General features: G+C 41.6%; 2 protein-coding genes across 2 annotated transcripts in view; one reads left to right on the plus strand and one right to left on the minus strand.

The window, feature by feature from the left end:
* The first annotated feature begins 241 nt into the window (after nt 1-241).
* Nucleotides 242-5400, plus strand: LOC107186254 (arginine/serine-rich protein PNISR). The gene is made up of 11 exons (XM_015574083.1): nt 242-346; nt 443-631; nt 1023-1279; nt 1513-1684; nt 1778-1959; nt 2028-2270; nt 2553-2655; nt 3741-3812; nt 4088-4182; nt 4300-4456; nt 4537-5400. The coding sequence occupies exons 1-11, from the start codon at nt 253-255 to the stop codon at nt 5322-5324; spliced, it is 2352 nt and encodes a 783-aa protein (XP_015429569.1). The 5' UTR covers nt 242-252; the 3' UTR covers nt 5325-5400.
* A 6026-nt stretch (nt 5401-11426) lies between these two features.
* Nucleotides 11427-17576, minus strand: part of LOC107186271 (circadian locomoter output cycles protein kaput) — a 127963-nt gene continuing 121813 nt past the window's right edge. Inside the window, exons 6-10 of the mRNA XM_015574102.1 lie at nt 14806-15100; nt 14581-14722; nt 13795-14262; nt 12751-13707; nt 11427-11649 (exon numbers count right to left, since the gene is read on the minus strand). Coding sequence (XP_015429588.1) covers nt 11427-11649; nt 12751-13707; nt 13795-14262; nt 14581-14722; nt 14806-15100 — 2085 coding nt within the window. The remainder of the gene's footprint in view (nt 11650-12750; nt 13708-13794; nt 14263-14580; nt 14723-14805; nt 15101-17576) is intronic.

The raw sequence follows: 17576 nt of genomic DNA on the forward strand, positions 1-17576 counted from the left end.
CTGTGATCCGTCGTGTACATCACATATAGTAGCATATATCGCGATAGGGCGCCCCGAACCGTAATAAAACATCGATCGGTGTAGTGAAAGTGGTAAAAAGAAACAAAATCCAAGTGTTTTTTCATCATGTAGTCGATAAGATCTCCCCAACAGACGTTTATGCTACAATCGCAAACCAATGCTCGTATTATTGGCTTACAAGGTTAAAGAGCCTCAATTCTTAATTGGTTTGTCTCACCAGGGCATTAATAGATGAAAATGAGTGGGGATATGTTTGAGGGAAAGGACTACCCTACCCAGTGGGCCCTAAACCCTTCTGCTTATCAGAATATGAGTAATGACCAAGGTATGTGCAGTAAGAAGTATTTCAGTATGCGATGCGCATATTGTTCATTTTCTTCCAATAAAACTATGAATTCTAACTGATCTATTCACTATTTAGTTGACTGGGCAGCATTAGCTCAGCAATGGATCAAAATGAAAGAGACTGTAGTGCCACCGGCACCACCTCCACCTAATATTAATCCTATATGTTCTGGAAATGATGGTAGCGGAGAGGCACCAATGGATATGGACACAAAAGATGATGATATACCGCCAGCACCACCAGCACCTACTATCAGTGGATCAGGTAACTTAGAAATATTGTAATAATGTAAAATTATTTTTCATGTAGCAGGTATTTTTGAATTTTATATTCACAGGTAACATGTAGAATATAGATACCTATGCATGATGAAAATTAATGTATATTGAAAAGAATTGAACTGTTGAATTCAATAAACTGTTACAAAACTATTCAGTTTCTTTATATTATATTTATTTTTTTAAGTAACAGAGATTATATACTTGTAGAATTATATTGATTTTATATTCAGAGTATACTGTATGTGAAAAATTAGCAGACACCCTATAGTTTTATGTACAATGTTTTGTTTTGTTTCTAACCTTAGTTTCAGAGAGATAAATATTTTAAGCTATATTTATGGAACTGTTTTTCAATGTATATTCTTTACTACCAGCTGAAGCTTGGAACCAATGGAATCAATGGGGCCATTGGAACAGCTCAGGTTCTGGTTCAGGTACTTGGGAGTGGACCGGTGTACCTCCTCCTGGTGTTTCTATAGGTTCTGATGGGAAACCTATGGGAATTCCATCTGTACCGGTTATTCCACCTGCTCCAACCATATCAACAACATCTGAATTTAGCGTGCCACCTCCAGCTGCACCGTCGTTGTATTCTTATAATTCAGTACCTCCAACACAACCTTATAGTCAGGTTAAAATTGTATTTCTAATATAATTCCAAAATCCTTTCCCTTCCTAGTTTTCATAGATCAAATAGAGAAAAAAAAACAATTAGAAATTTTACACAACCTTTAATTATATTTCGAACTTGTCCTGATTTTATTTTCAACAACTTACTAAGTATTATAATAAGGAAGAAACTTATTCTGAAACGAAGTGTGCACGACACTTAAAATTTATGGATAATAAATGTCTTACATATAGGTCTCTAGCTACTGGTCAGGGGATCCACCCGCTACAATACCACCTCAACCGCCTCCTTTCATGAAAGGAGTTAGACACACGAACAGAACATCGCATATGAGGCCTATGGATAATGTACGATGTCGGGAAGACAGAGAAAAGACACCAGAGGAGGACACTACTACAACTATTGGCAAGTATATCAACGACTACCCAATGTTTTTTCGCAATCTGATCAAATGCGACGAGGCAACGCTTTCATAAAGCAAAAATGTTCTTACTTCAGATGCGGCGAAACGTAGACAATTACCAGCATGGATTAGGGAGGGTCTAGAGAAAATGGAAAAAGAAAAGCAGAAAGCTGTAGAGAGGGAGAGGCAAGAAATCCTGAGGAAACAAGAACTGGAGGCCCGAAAGCAGGCTGAGGACGAGGCTCGGGCGGTACTGAATCCGTCTAAGAGCAAATTTGTAGGTGTCTCGTTGCACGGCTAGGCGCGAGCTATTAGTACTTACACAGTTGATCTGTTGGAACGCAGGATTCTGATTCCGAGAAGGAAACAGAGCAAGAGACCGATGAGGGATCACGAGGTCAGCAGCAAGTGGCTGAGAAGAGTTTCGAGCGTACCCCAGACATTCTCCTTCGACCACGGAAATCGCGATTTCGGGACGCGGATTCGCCGGATGCTCATACACACCACACCGACAGGAGTCCGACTATGCCTTCTAACACTTCTCTGGCTACTCCTAAGCGATCGAGAGAGGAAATTCTACAAGATGCGGTGAGTGCCAGCCCAGAACATACAGTTAAATGTAGGGACTCGTTAAACACTCACTTCAGGACCTGCATGATCATTTAACGTGGTAAAAGAGAAAATGGTCTACTTTTTGACCATTTTATGTAGTTAATCTTCAAATGTATATGTTGAACAATACCGATTTAACGAATCCCTAGCGAGATTTTCATGTTGATAGCGCCGAAGATAGACTCGTCGCGAGCATTTAACGGGTCCTTACTGTACTTCGACGCGTGAGGTTCATGTAACATAGATTTTGGTCAGCAGATGTTGAAGGTTCGGAGATCTCTAACGGAAATTCTCCTGGAGGTAACGAACGAAGAAATCGGTGCTATATGCAGAGAGGTTTGGAGCCGCGCACGTGCCAAAGGTACCCCAGATACACACGATACAACTAACAAATTGATATTTCATACTTTCGCTGATCAGTGCACAGAAAATCTGATACACACGAGTCTCGTGCAGTGTTGCGGTGAATTTTATTTGCCCATTTCTGTAATATATAAGCTTTTAAACATTAAACAGAGATTATTCAATTCATAGAGTTACTTATTCGATGATTTCAGGATATCCTACTTTATTTTCCAGGATTTCTATATACATATATATGTATATATATTTATATATATATATACTATAAGTGATACTTATCTTTTCTTGCATTAAATTTTCATCGGATTTTCTCGCGAGTTTGACGCGTGCTGTCGTTTTCTTTTTCTTTAGTAGAGACGAACTATTAACGTTTTTGAACGAGACTTCTTTCGATCGTCAGTCAATTGAAATCTGTGTCGATTTGGCAAAGAAATTTGTTGTTCGTGACGAAAAGAAACAATGGTGAAGAATTGTGTGTTAGAACTCGATGTAACTAGCACGATAAAACGTTCTCATTTCAAGATGTCTGCAAAGGGCAAATACGTGTCAAATACATATTCATTGAAAGTATTCTTATTTCATTGAGCACGCGCGATTACATCTATTGATTGATTCAATAAAACACTCCTATCAAATGAAACACTCGAGACAACAGATAGATCGCATGATCCGAACCCTAAATTCGAAAAATGATTTTTCTTTTCAGACATTTTCCCAAATTATCGTTTAAAAGTATTTTTCGCTTTGTTCTAAACCACAAAAAAAATTACAATATTCTTATATATTGTTAATTATATCGTGCCACATTACGGTCGTGCTGATTGTTAAAATGTCTGTCTACTAACGTCAGTCTAAAGCAGTTTCAGTTTTGTAGTTCAAAATGGATTCGTTAATATCGTAAGGTGTATGAGGAAATGATGCAGGAATCTCGACTCCCTTGCGTGTATCGCTGATGATGATGATGATGATGATGATGATGATGATGATGATGATGATGTGATGATGATCAGTACCATTTAATTTTGGGGGGTACGCTGATCACAGCTCTTAGCCATTGGGTACTAAATGCGTGTGTATTGTAAGTCCCTGCAGGAGAGACCCCCGTCGCATCCCTCAACAACACGGCCCCTCTTGCTCAGATCACTCGTAAGCTTGGTAAGTCCCTACGCTTTTACAATGTTCAACGCACGGTGATCCTAGGAACCGGTCGTGTACAATGCCAGTCATTTGTATAAAATGCATCCGTGCATTTACCGCTGTCTGTAGCCATGCTCGCTTATAAGTTATCCGTGAAAACGAAGATGTCTTACAGGACATTCTTCGATCATAGCAGCAGCATATTTAGTGGTCGAGCGTATGTCTTTTACTTCGAACCAGAAACGAAACAATTCTGCTGTGTACCACGATAATAATCACACGGTTTCGTGTAGGTCTGGGCATCTATGGCGACAGCAACAGCGAGTCCGAGGAGGAGCAGAGCGAGCATATCCAGTCTCAGAACAACGACAGCGACGAGGAACTGATAGTACGTCAACTAATAATTGTTATACCCCGTCTACATTGATAATTATCGCCAAACCTAATGGTTTCATATCTGGTGAAAGAAAAGAATGTATCATCGAACCCGACGGAATTGTTGCAGGAAACGTTGAGACGGCGGCAACAAGCGTTCAAAAAGACGGAGGAAGAAATCGAGGCGCGTCTGGCGGAGGAGGATGAGAGGGATGAACAACGTTACGAGGATCATTATAATAAGCAACAGGATAATCATACTGGTAATACAAGCTGCAAGGAGACAGGTATGTTTCGAAATATAATAGAACCTAAGGCTGTATAAAAATGCAACATTAAGCGTAACACCATCACATCACTACTTTAGTTGATGAAAAAGAAACGATAAATAATCAAAGAGAAGCGTCCGAAACTTTATCGAGCGCCGGGCAAAGTCCGCAGCAACAAGTTGCGCCGGCAGATACGGCGAAGGCCGATACTCCGTCGGGGTCAGCCGACACCGAGTCGAGCAGCTCCGAATCGTCGAGCTCGGACTCGAGCCGTAACTCGTTGAAGAAGAAACGAACAAGCAAGCCACGGGAGCGTGACTACCGTAAGAGACGGTCGAAGAGCCGAAGCCGTTCGAGAGGCAGAAAAACGTCCCGGTCCCGGTCGTCTGAGCGTGGCCGGAAACGGAAGTCCAGGTCCAGATCGATAAAGTCGTCACGTAAAGAGTATCGTTCAAGGTCTTCGAGCAATTATAGGTCCGGCAAGAAGCACAGATCGCGATCGCGAAACCGTAAACGCCGACGATCCCGCTCGAGAAGCTGTCGTAGATCCAGATCGGTCTCGATCGCCCGGAAACGATCAAGGTCGCGTTCCAGACCGAAGAGGAAGTCCCGTTCTATATCACGCAGCAGAAGACGCAGTCGTTCGTACTCGGTCAGACGGAGCAAATCACGGACGAGGGAGAAACGACGTAGTAGATCACGATCGAGGGCCAGAGACCGATCACGTACACGATCGAAAGAACGAAAACGTTCCGAGTCTTACGTTTCCAGGAGCAAGAGGAGATCTCGATCGCGATCGAGGGATCATAGAAAATCACGATCGAGATCACGGCAGTCGAATCATCGGGACGGTAAGAAATCATCGTCGCATCGGTACAGGAATTGAACCTGACCCTAACCCCCCCTGAACTTCTAGCCAAGGTTGTATATACATATTCATATTATAATTTTTCGAAAATATTCGTGCAGAATAAAACGAGAAAAGATATGTGTGAGAGAGAGGGAGAGAGAGAGAGAGAGAGAAAGAGAGAGAGATACATTTTGTTCTACATAGATAGAAGTATGCATACACACACACAAACACAGCAGCAGCAGAGAAACACTGAAAACTGAAGGTTTTCAGGGAAATTGTGATTATCTATTTGAAATGTTTTTCTTCGCTCGCGTGGCACGCGTGGTTAGACCATGTCTGATCGATTAGCTCGTCCCTTTTCCAATCTACTGGAATCTACTAATCTGTAATAGCCTTCGGACAAGTTTTGTAATTATATCGAGAGAATAACTCTACAGATTTTTACCCCTATATAGTGCTGTTTCGTGTGAACCTTCGTACAATTTTCTTCCCTCTGTTTTTTCCGGTTGGTACCCATTCTTCGGTCGGTTTCAAAACGATCAGAAAACACGTACCGCGATACCGAGCCTCTTTCGTTTACCATTCCGATTGGGATTTCCGGCAGCGTATTATTTTGCAATGATATGTATCCGTTTTGTACAAACCGATTACTTAACTTGCATTTCGCGCATTTGTGATTTCGATTTGACGGTCCAAGCGAACGAGCGTACACCGACGTTCGTTGGCTCATTGAATGTCTCGTGTACGCTTCATTGTAAAAGTGCCGATTACCAGTAAACGAAACTGACGAGGTACAAAATGAGTTTTATATCGATGTATGCCCTCCACCCTCCCCCGGAATAGTTTGATTTCTTGTTTGCCTTTCCGTTATTCCATTAGAACCGCGAAAATTCTTAACGTCCATTCTTTATGAAATACCAATTTCCGTCGTGTTTAATTTTTAATTAAACCAAGAACGTTTGACCCGATCATCCTTTGCATAAACACAGAACACACACACACATACACGAAGAAATTCATCTGTTGGTTTTACTTACATGTATTAACATCCGTTCGAAACACTTCAAACCGATGATTTCAATGTATTGTAAGCGCGGGCCTTACATACGCATTGCTATGATAAGTGTAATGAGTCATTTTTAATTGAAATAAATAAAAAAGAACAAAAAACGAAAAACATAACCGAACATGATAAGAGTGAAACATCTCTCCACCTTGCATGAACGATATCGCGAAGGTAAGAGCCCTTCAATTTGTCTCGAGGATGATGATTCCCAAGTTTCTCCGGGTTGTTGTTATCCATTATCTTCTCCTATTATTTTTTTTATTTTTGTTTGTTTTTTTTTGTATTTGTTTCCCTTACAGCGAGATTAGACGACTGAGTGCAGTCCGTTCTATTGCATTATCATAATTTATTTCATATAAACATTTGATACAGTTTTAAAATTTCATTTCGTAGAGCTTAGCTTTTTAGTAGTAGTGTTTTAATAGTTAATTAGATTCTATAGAATGTATCGAAGATAAATGGATGGAGTAATCGAGAGTCAGTTTGGTTTGGCATGATATCGTTTGACGGGTCACTTTGATACATTTGGATATTATATATATATATATAAAAGAACGTCTACAGAACGAAATATGCAACGCGTCGGAATACGAGATTCTTGTTTGGTTTTGACGAATATGGACGCGATAGTTTAGTTAAATTCATGGAACAATGGTGTACAGGTATCTGCAAAATATTTGTAAATTTCTCCCCCTTTCCTGCTTGAGCAACGTTTGTTGGGTAAAGCGGTAGATATGTCACTTTAACGATATTTATTTGTAATACTAATTTTGTAGCGGGATATTTTCTTTGTATAAACATTCTTTCTTCTTGTTGGACACCTTTTTCGAATTATATATACATATATATTTTTTTTCTTACTTTTACTCTTAATCTTCTTTCACTGACCAAAGCTGCCTTGATTCCTGGTTAAGTTTTGTTTACTTTTTAATAAATATAAGTTACACGGAAATAAAACCTGACTAGTCTTGTATTAAACTAAACTTGTAATAGTTAATAAATTAAAATAAATAAAAGTTCTACGTCTACCTGGTTTTCTCTATACAAATACTTAGAAATATTTTGGAATGCCTAATAAATACTTGTAAGAAACATAATGAACCTTTAATAAATCGTATTATTGAAGTCCTATATGTGTTGTTTTCTTTTTTTTAATATATGTATCCTAAATCGTTAACAATAAACAACAATAAAAATCAAATAACTAACTGCAAGAGAAAATTGTGGTTTAATAGCGGTTCTATTTTAATTGCGTATTAATCGATATTTGTCAGTGAAAGGATTAAGAATGTTAAAACCAATTTGTATCACAACATTTTTCCAAACTTATCAAGTAAAGAAAATATTGTTCAAATAGATATTTATCTTACGTTCATTTCAATTCTCGCCTATGATTGATATGTGCAGTATCTTCCCAATTATTACGATATTCGTTAAACAACGAAGATTAGCCCAAAATCTGACAATCTTTTGCATCCAAAGTAGGCATTTCTATACTGTTTCTCCGGAATTAATGTTCAATAGTCGTCATTGTAAAGTAGTAAACACTTGATGATATAATTTTTATTTCAATGATCCAGCCTGAATTGCATACCATCTGCAGATACTAGTCACTATAAAATAAGGTACGTATTTTGATCTATGTGGATAGCTATTGGGAGTCTATTATATAGACTAATCTTATCTATACTCGTTAGAAGATACCTTAACTTTAAATATACAGTAAATATACATGTATGCTTAAACTGTCAAAATATTCTCACCACTGTGATCGAAATGATAGGGGCTAGGCCAGTTATCAACCCTGAAACCACATGATCAGACCTCATTCTGTCAATTCTATTGAATATCTAAACTTATTCCTTCAATAACACAATGAAACACCACTTCGATAGAATTTTATTGTATAATAATATTATTCCGATTTGTAATTCGAAAAGGGATTTTTACACAGAGGTCAGTGTGATTTAAAAGTCAATAAACGACTCGAGGGATGCAATTACTCACACAGAGACGTATATGTATATATGTAGATAAATGTGTACAGTTGAAGGTTAATTAATTTATCAAGCAAGATTGTCACCAGGGGTGGGTTGCTAGTGAGAACATTGTTACAATTTAAGCATAGTGAATATCATTAATTCGCTTTATGTATGGACTAGACTCAATTACTTATAATAGTAGATCTTCATACGATATTGCAAAGAAACATAGTTTCAAGCTGTTACAAAGATGTGAATTTACAATGTGGATTGTCAAGACTTATTAGTGACCATTTTCTCCTACCACCTCTACCTAATGATGATTGTAAAACGATTGACATAGATCGAAGCCCTGCAGAACACGAAATAATAATTTTCCGTCACTATTGGGATCAATTTTTCAATATTAAATGCAGATTGGTTTCAATATCGAAAGAAAAGTCTATCAACTCTGAGCCTCAGACACGACCACGTCAACCAATAAGTCTCGACCTTGTCTATCGCAAAGCCAATCTAGCGGACTGGATGTTTACAAATAATCATAGCAAAATAGTTTCGTATATTGTATAACACTACAACGACATGAAGTAGGTAAAAGTACAGAATAACCGTAGTTTGAAAGATCAAAAAGACGCGTGGATCCGAAGGAAAGAGATGTCTCTGGGTAGCCTTAGAAATCATTACCATGCTATCCGTAAGATTTAAACGTTCCTACTAGCAAATAATACAATATATATATAATCTTTTTTTTTCCTTCATATATCTATATCAAGATTGCGGTAGAATGGGGGACGACTCCACGTACCTTCCCTATTTTCGATTCTGATATGTATACTTCGACGCAAAATAAAAGCACGTTCCCCTTTCTTGCCCCTTCCCCAACCCCCCTGTGAAGATTTGAAGCATTGAAATCACTCAAATCCATCCCCATGTAACACGATCTAGCCCGACACAGGAATCGATCGATCTGTTTTTTCATCGATAGTTCCTTTTTTTTTCCCTTACCATTCCTTTCTGTTTTTTGTCCTCCGTTTCCCCCCCGAGCGCGGATGTTAGCACGTTCACGAAACGATAGTACGTCTATTAAAATTATGGAAGGCTCGTCTAGCTTCGCTAAACGTCAATTACACATGTACATAAATAGCGTATAAATTAATTAAGTACAAAAATTACAAACTTATTAACAGAAACACGTTGGCAAGACTGAGGGGGGTTCGGCCGGATCGAGAGTTTCCCATTGTTCGTCGTTGGCCCCTGTTCGATGGAGTAATATAATAAAATGTAATTACGTCGTTTAACGAAATAAAATACTAATTGTTAATTGTTTATAATGCAATCACTCCTCGATTAACTATCGCGTATCACAGAATCCATATGTGTGTGTACCCTCCTTCGAAGAAACCATTTACACCGCAAGAACCGCGACGACACGATTAACCTCTTCGAGTCTGAACTCGAATTTTCGTTTTTCCATAGTAATTTCAGATTCCTGCGAATTCTATCCACGGAATAATTTCACATCGCGATGAATCAAGGAAGAAAGAAGAAGGCAACGATATAGTACGTACATCACGATCGCACAATACATACGATGATGAAACCTAAATTCAACCTAATTAAACCTAAATTCTGGATACTTACAGTACCGCTCAAAAGTTATTCAAACGCCCAGATTAATTCGGTAAAACACAAAGAATTTTCGATCCATTACACTACCTGTCGTTTTGTTTTTCTCGATGATATTCCACACGTCTTTAGTATATTTGCAATATCACACATCGAATAGCTTTCACCACGAAGAACACACACTGCAGAACACGTTTTTAAATTGAAATCACATAAAAAATTTCTTTTCGGAGATTCCATAAAAATGAAACTTACTAGAGAACTCGAAAAAAAAACAATTATTAATAATTTCTTATTACTTCTTAACAAAAACAAGCTCATCTGTCCGTAATTGGGTCGCTTACCCTATTAGTACCACATTAGAATTCTTGTTTTATTGTGCATTTAAACGATGTGGCCTGTTCCCTAAATACATCCCGTCAACTAAGGGTCATAAAAATCTATAACTGAGTCCATTGTCATCAACTCCAAATATTATATCGTTCGAATAATTCTGAGCGGTACTGTGTGTGTCGCGTTTCACTCGAAGACTCGGGAATTATTTTCAGAAATTGTACCAGCCCGATTCAACTTTTATAACGACGATCACGACGAGGCCCCGGATCCCGTTTTCTCTCGAGGCGATTAATTTTTGTGCTCCTCGGTAGAATCAGGGGATATTATTTGAATTTCGAACGGAATATGTGTTGATTTACAGTAAATCGAACCGTGAAACATTTACGTTCACGCGATATACTCACCACGGCCTCTTGAATCTTAATCTTCTTCATTTATTTCTTCTTACTTTTATACTCGATCGGTCGATTCGTGGAATTTAGGATCGTAGGATTCCCGTAATGATCACCTTTCACCTGTGTGTTCCGCGATCAGGGGAACTCCAATACCGCACGTCCCCCGGAGAACTTTCGTGTGCGAACTTAACAAATACGGACGAATTAACATAATCAGGCATACATACACGTAACGTCGTAGCAACGTCGGATTACATTAACTGTAATGAGTATATTACAGCATTACAAGAGAGAATACTCTTAACGGTTTAACCAATATTATCTGTATGGTACAGTATCGCGTTCGGTGATCCGGCTCGGCGAGACTACCTTCTCCGAGATACCTGAAAAAATACAAGAACATGTTTCAGTGTCTTACGGCAAAAACAACTCGGATAATTCTAGGTTTTTAACACTGGAGCTATCGGAGCGGTCAAAATAACTGGTTCGTAAAACTTACGAAAATGAGTAAACTGATTACTTACTCTCGTATTTTTTAACGTATATGTTTCAAACAACGAATTGCTGTTATTCGAATAAATCTACGTTTTATCGTTAGTTTGGTATTAACAGAAGTCCAAAAATAGTATATAATTAATTTATTATATTACACCAAGTAAACGTTACCTTGATCACTGAAACGTAGCGATGCGGAGGTGACGAAAAGACTATTGGTTGAGCAGGGTGTTAGTCACCTCAGAGATGGACAGCAAAGGACTCCCGGCGTCCGGTTTGGTATCTGAGGGACAGTTGGGCCCATTCCCCCCGGTGATGATCCCACCCCGTGTTGGTGCTGGGGGTGGTGGTGCGCAGGATGGTACAAGACGTTGTGGTTGTTGTTGTTGTTGGTGTTGCTGTCCGGGACGATGCCCATGCCGACTCCCGTCCCCGTTCCCACAGTTGACGGGGGTGTGCTGCAACCGAAAGTATGTCCAACAGTTATTCGCAACCCCTTTCGACCGCCTCGTTCAGCCCTGTCATTGCGGTACTTAATTACTTCATGTCGACAGTATACTCGGTGCACGAAATATCCCTCCTCGTTCAATATTCCATCGATATCGAGAGGATCGTCGAACGTATCCCTCCGGGTGTGCAGTGATACAACTTAAAATATACGAACAGATTACGCGCAATCGACACGAGACCGCGAATTCTAAAATTGTACCGGCGAATATCCTCGAGAATAAAAACGTGGACATGCAACACACAGAGATGTATATACAGGGTCTATTCGAAAGAAATGGGCCCAGGACTTTAGGTGTTTATAGTAGTCACCTCTAGTGGAGTAAAAAATATACAACGTAGAGCCTAAAATCAATCCTCTCGAGGAAAAGTATAGGAGAATATTTTTCAATATAAAACTCACATCCGTGGATTAGGGATCGATTACATTTTCAAATTTTCTTGTATTGCCTGTTATCTTATAACCTTGAAGTAATGAACACTAAATCCTCGATGACTGTTCGAAGGCTCCTCGGCATTGATAAAGAGAGGTACCTCAGGTGTAATGCTGCCTTTTTAATGAGATTTAGCACAGTGATATAGTTTTGGAATTCTAAAGCCAATGATATTTGTATTAGCCATATATGGCTATTTATGAAGTATTTCTAAATCCAAAACTACGATTTCACATCGGGAAGATTGATTTTAGTATATCTATGTTGACCAGGCATTTTTCCCTCCGCTAGACGAGTACTCTCAACCGCCTAACCTCTCGTACTCAATTTTTAGTTCGAACACCCTGTATACGATCGAACGACAGCGCTACTCGATCGAAAAATAATAATTTGTGCATTAATCGTACCCATGCATGCCCGAGAGAAAAATCATCTACACGGTCGATACAGTTTACTCGATCCCTGCACTGATTCACATGTTCGTGGTAGCAATGTTGTATGAATCCATTCACGAAGGAACACACTGTTCCACTATCTATACTATATATGTATACACATATATGCCGACGGTACTCTATAATGCTTTCAAAAAACTTGTGAGGCAGCAGTGACACTCACTGGGGCGCGTGCCTTGGTGGTGCGGGGTGGTGATGGTGGTAGGGATAGTACTGGTAGTGGTGATGGTGTTGCACTCCTTGCCATACCTCGGAGCCCGCTTCCCCGTGGCCATGGCCTGGATGCGAGTGCGTGTATCCGATAGTGCTGGCCGCTGCAGCTGCGGCCGCAGCCGCTGCTGCCGCTGCTGCCTGATATTGTGACGTGGTCACTGGATACTGCTGATGCTGTTGCTGTTGTTGTTGCTGTTGATGATGCTGGTGCTGCGTTTGCGTCTTAGTTCGCGGTGAACTCGGCGCGGTGGTTTGTTGCTCGCTGGGTGACGTTTGCCTCCATTTGCACTCCCCGTTCATCGAGTTCATCTCCGCCAGGGACTTTAGGGGATCACCAGCCGCTGCTGTGTTGGTCGAATGGGTGGACGAATGGGTGGAATGTGGCGTCGGCGGGCTGTAGCTACCGTTATTCCTCGGTGGAGTACGAGGCGGTGGTGCGCCCCACATCAGGACAGTCTGTCTTGGGGCCTCGTTCCCGTACACTTCTGGTTTAACGTCCTCGATCTTCGGGGTGAGCACACCGTTCGTTGGTCCAGTCACGGGGGAGCTTCCAGCGGAATTGCTGGACGACGCTCCACCTTCCAGGGAGTGTCTGCTACCAGCTCGAACGATATTGATGTCGGTGGTCGCTGTGTGCATCGTGGACGCGCTTGCGACCGGACTGGCCGCATAAGGGGAACCACTGACGCTGCTCGGGTGTCTTGTCTCGACGTAGCTGTACTTAGGGGATTCCCCCAATTGCTGGCAGTAGAGTTTCTCTTCTGCTTTACTTGTTAGTTGGTGGGTCTCGTAGGTGGGTAAAGAGACGTCGATGAAGCCGTTGTACGCGGTGCTCGTGTGGTACTCTGGGTAGTAGGAACCGAGAGGCCTGTACTGGAACAGATTCTCCGTGGCTGCTGTTAGATACCTGGATGGGGAATGAACAAATTCGTTGATATTGATGTCACAGGTTTCCTGATCGTGTTATGAAATGGTTAAGCAACTGAAGAGCTACCTATTGTCCAACGCGGTCGCCGGATATAATGTTTGATGATAATTGCCCGTGTGACCGATGTACGTGGTCAACGAAGGATCAGTACTGGCAGCGACTGCCGTAGGCGCGTACGGAGTAGGGTACATCGTGTTCAGGTTGCTGTACGCCGCTGCGACCGCGGCTGCAGCGCTGGTATCAGCCGCTAAATAGTCCACGGACGCGACCGTGGGCGTGACTGGCGGCGAAACGGACGATTGTGCGGAAAGTTTGGTACGTTTGTTCCGACAAGTGGACAGAAAGTCCCTCAACTGGGTCTTGTACCGCCTGTTCACACGCTGAGACGTTGGCTGCGTTGGAAGCGTTGGTGTCATCACCGATCCAGTCAGGCTGTCGCTGTCGGAGAAGTAGCTGTTGGTCAGTCCAGCGTCCAAGTAGCTCACTTTGAAATCCATCGTCCGTTTCCCTAGAAGATCCCTGCCTTCCTCTTCCCTGTACGAGACGAATCGGTGGATTAATGCATGAGACACTAATCTGAGAATTAAGGGGATATTCTACTGTAGTTTTTTTTATTTCAGATGAATAAAACGACCAGAGGTGGTCTACTTCTATGGGCTGCAGTGCCATCTTTATTTCATAGTTTCAATAAAAAAAAAATTTCATGTATATTTCAACATATAATAAATATACAAGATAAAGATTCAGATTAAGAACCTTTCAATAAGTCCTCAAAAAAAATCCTGAAGAAAGTTGAGAAAAATGGCATGTCACAGTAGAACACCCCATTAAGAACTCAAACTGTATACTGACATAAGCGGTCTGTGCGTGCTGATGACGAAGTCAGGCTTCGAATTCTTGTAAACCAATCTGGAACTGGTCTGCAACCACTGCCATCCGCCGTCCTTCTTCTGGAATCTGTACGCTATCATGCCTGAAGCTCCAGTCTTCAGTACTGTAAAAGAACCAAAATCCAAAAATTCACACATAGTTTTTATTTTATCGATAGATCTAATGGAACATCGGAAATGTTCTCACGTTCTTGGTGTGCGCTCGCGACGTAAGCCAAATCGTCGTAATGGACTAGATCGTAGCCACCGAGGTTCGCCAGTTCAGCGTCCGAGTATCCCAGCAACATTTTCCCCCGTTGATCCATGGACACCAGCGCTAGATCCAGTTTGTGTTTACTTTTAAACATCACGTCCTTTTGAGGGACTTCGAGGAGAGAAGGCGGTCCGAATGGTGTGCAGAGGGCGAACAGCGCCAGGGGTGGTTCCTCCGTTTTCCTATTTTGGCCATGGAGTATCTTCACGCGGCCTCTGATGTCTAAACGCTGAAACGTGCATCGAAATTTAATTCTGGACCTTGGAGCTAGATTGTATTAAGTCCACTGCTTCCGACGGTCAACATTATTTCGTTCTAACTCGTTTAGTATTTAATACAATAGTGGAAAGATGATATTAAGTCCATATTTCGTTCGGAACCAAACAATATAACGTCCATCACATAGGGGACCAATGTTCACCATTTCTACATATCGAGACTTTCGAGAGTCGAATTCTCACCGAATGGTTCTAAACCTACAAAATTTTTACGCTTTTAATTCGCTCTCCTCTAAAGTTTAGTATAAGTGTGACTTAATATACTCTGGTTTAGGGGTCCAGAATTATTACCAGACAACCGAGGAAAAGAACGCGGAAGACAAGAATCAAACGATCAGAAGAATCACAACAGCCCACGGACCTGTCCATCGATGGTACTTGTCGTTCCATCGTCCACGAAAACACACGTAAATCATGTCCTGGGCAAAACCAGGTCCGGCCCTTTGGCAGAAACGAGCCGCGTACCCGGCAAAACACTAATTATCTTACGGCAAACAGCCGGTCGAATACAGAAGTAAACGGAACAAAGACAGCCGAAAGGCTATAAAGGGCAACCGACGAAGCACCAGCGGCGGGGCCGAGGATACACGAACACACCAAGCACGCAAAAAGGACGCCGGCTCTGACGTTTATGAAAATGAAACTGTAATCGTAAAAGCTTTACGGCGAGAACGACACCACGGGCACCATCGAGTCGGCATCCCATCGCGGCCCAACACGGGACCGACCGTTCTCCGTTTTTACCAAAATCCACGGTAGCAGGGCGTTGGATCATCCTCGACACCTAGCCTCGTGAATCCTTCTTTTCGCCTGGTTGATGGAATTTTCTTCTCGTCTTTATTTCAACGAAAGGTTAATACGTCATGGATCGTGGGTATCACGAAGAACAGGGCCTAGTTTAATTTACGCACGCCTCTAATTTAAATCCACCCCCCCCAACGCTGCTTGAATCAAGGAGAACCTTAGTTGTAGGCCCGTACAGAACAGTACTCGACGCTTACTAAACAAACAAAAATATTTTCAAACGGAAATAATAAAAAATAGAGGACAGCACAAGAGAAACTATTACTTCGGTCGAATACTACCCTGACCTTATCATCGGAGGGTTAATACGTCGTGGATCATGGATATATTGCGAAGAAAAGGGTTAACTGTTGCTTTTTAAATCAGAGTGAGTGTAACGTTAACGACGTTTCACAAGTCTGATCAATAGGACACTAAAGGGAACCATGGGGTCAGGCCTGTACAGAACAGTATTACAATCTTACGTCAAACGAGAATAAAAAATATACACAAACACGCAGAGCTTAATGCAACTTCCGTCCGAGAAAACCTCTCTCTCTCTCTTTCTCTCCGTACGTAATTCCATCCGCCAGATGCCAGAAAGAGAAAAAAAAAACCGTGGTAATTACAGTCGAACGAGGGAAAAACCACCCCTTTCCGCCGCCAATTAAGTTCCATTATCGCGAGCCGCAGGGTTAAATACGGCTCCCGGTGGCAATTATGAAAATTTGATGTCGTAAAAATCCGATCGATAGCTCGCGACGACGTGAGTGAGACGGCCCCCGATCGAGCGTTCCTCCGTCAAGGGAAAGGGGGTGGTTTTCAGAGGAACGCACGATAGACAGCAGCAGCAGTAGCAGCACGAAAACTCCGCCCGCGGGTCAAAGTATCATCCGTGATCGCGTGACCGTATCGTACACACGTTTCGATGAATGAAGGAAGAGAGTATGCGTACTCGTGGAATTTCCAGTGGAATTGCGACCAGGCATGCGATACAGCCTGGAGGTTCGAAGATCTAGAGGAATTTCGGCGGGAACCAAGAAAATAGCAAAGAATCATCCGAAAACTTATTCTTCTTGCTCCGGATGCATAAATGGTTATTATCGTAAAATCGAATGTTTGATTCTGTTTGTTCTTTTTTTTTTTTCGTTTTTTAATGAAATGTAATGTACGCTCGAGAACGGCAAATCAGCTTCTTCTTTTTACGGGCGTTGTTAGTAAAGGTCGAACAGGAAGGAACAAAGAAGATCCAAGGTACGACCGAGGAAAAAAGCAATTACCAGGAGAGAGACAGAAGGAGAGAGACCGTCGGGAGGAGCCCCGTTTCTCAACCTTTTCCTTTACGACAGTGAAATTATTAATTACGGTTTTGTATGCCGAGCGTGAAGAAGTCACTCTTGGCTGAGGAACGGCGCTGGTCGCCAAGCATCGCGATTATACGACGTAGTCTTTTTGCTTTCGTTGCTACGTTGCCAGTCTAACAGCCGGTAGGCCTTGTATTGCGATTATTTAACTCAAGTATCTGTCGGACGTATTTGCATATTACCATCGTTTCTGCCGTGTTTCGACGTTTATTCGATCGCGGGGATCGAAGTGTCCGTGGGCGAACACTGTTGATACGGAGAACAGAATCCAAAATGGCGT

This window comes from Dufourea novaeangliae, unplaced genomic scaffold (genome assembly GCF_001272555.1).
Source record: "Dufourea novaeangliae isolate 0120121106 unplaced genomic scaffold, ASM127255v1 scaffold64, whole genome shotgun sequence".
In the NCBI taxonomy this organism is placed as follows: Eukaryota; Metazoa; Arthropoda; class Insecta; order Hymenoptera; family Halictidae; genus Dufourea; species Dufourea novaeangliae.

What these genes read in the sequence shown, in the direction of transcription:
- LOC107186254 (XM_015574083.1), top strand. Translation starts at nt 253, where the DNA reads ATGAAAATGAGTGGGGATATGTTTGAGGGAAAGGACTACCCTACCCAG. An exon ending in GAATATGAGTAATGACCAAG is followed by an intron (nt 347 to 442) that starts GTATGTGCAGTA and finishes TTCACTATTTAG; the next exon opens with TTGACTGGGCAGCATTAGCT. An exon ending in AGGAAATTCTACAAGATGCG is followed by an intron (nt 2,271 to 2,552) that starts GTGAGTGCCAGC and finishes TTTGGTCAGCAG; the next exon opens with ATGTTGAAGGTTCGGAGATC.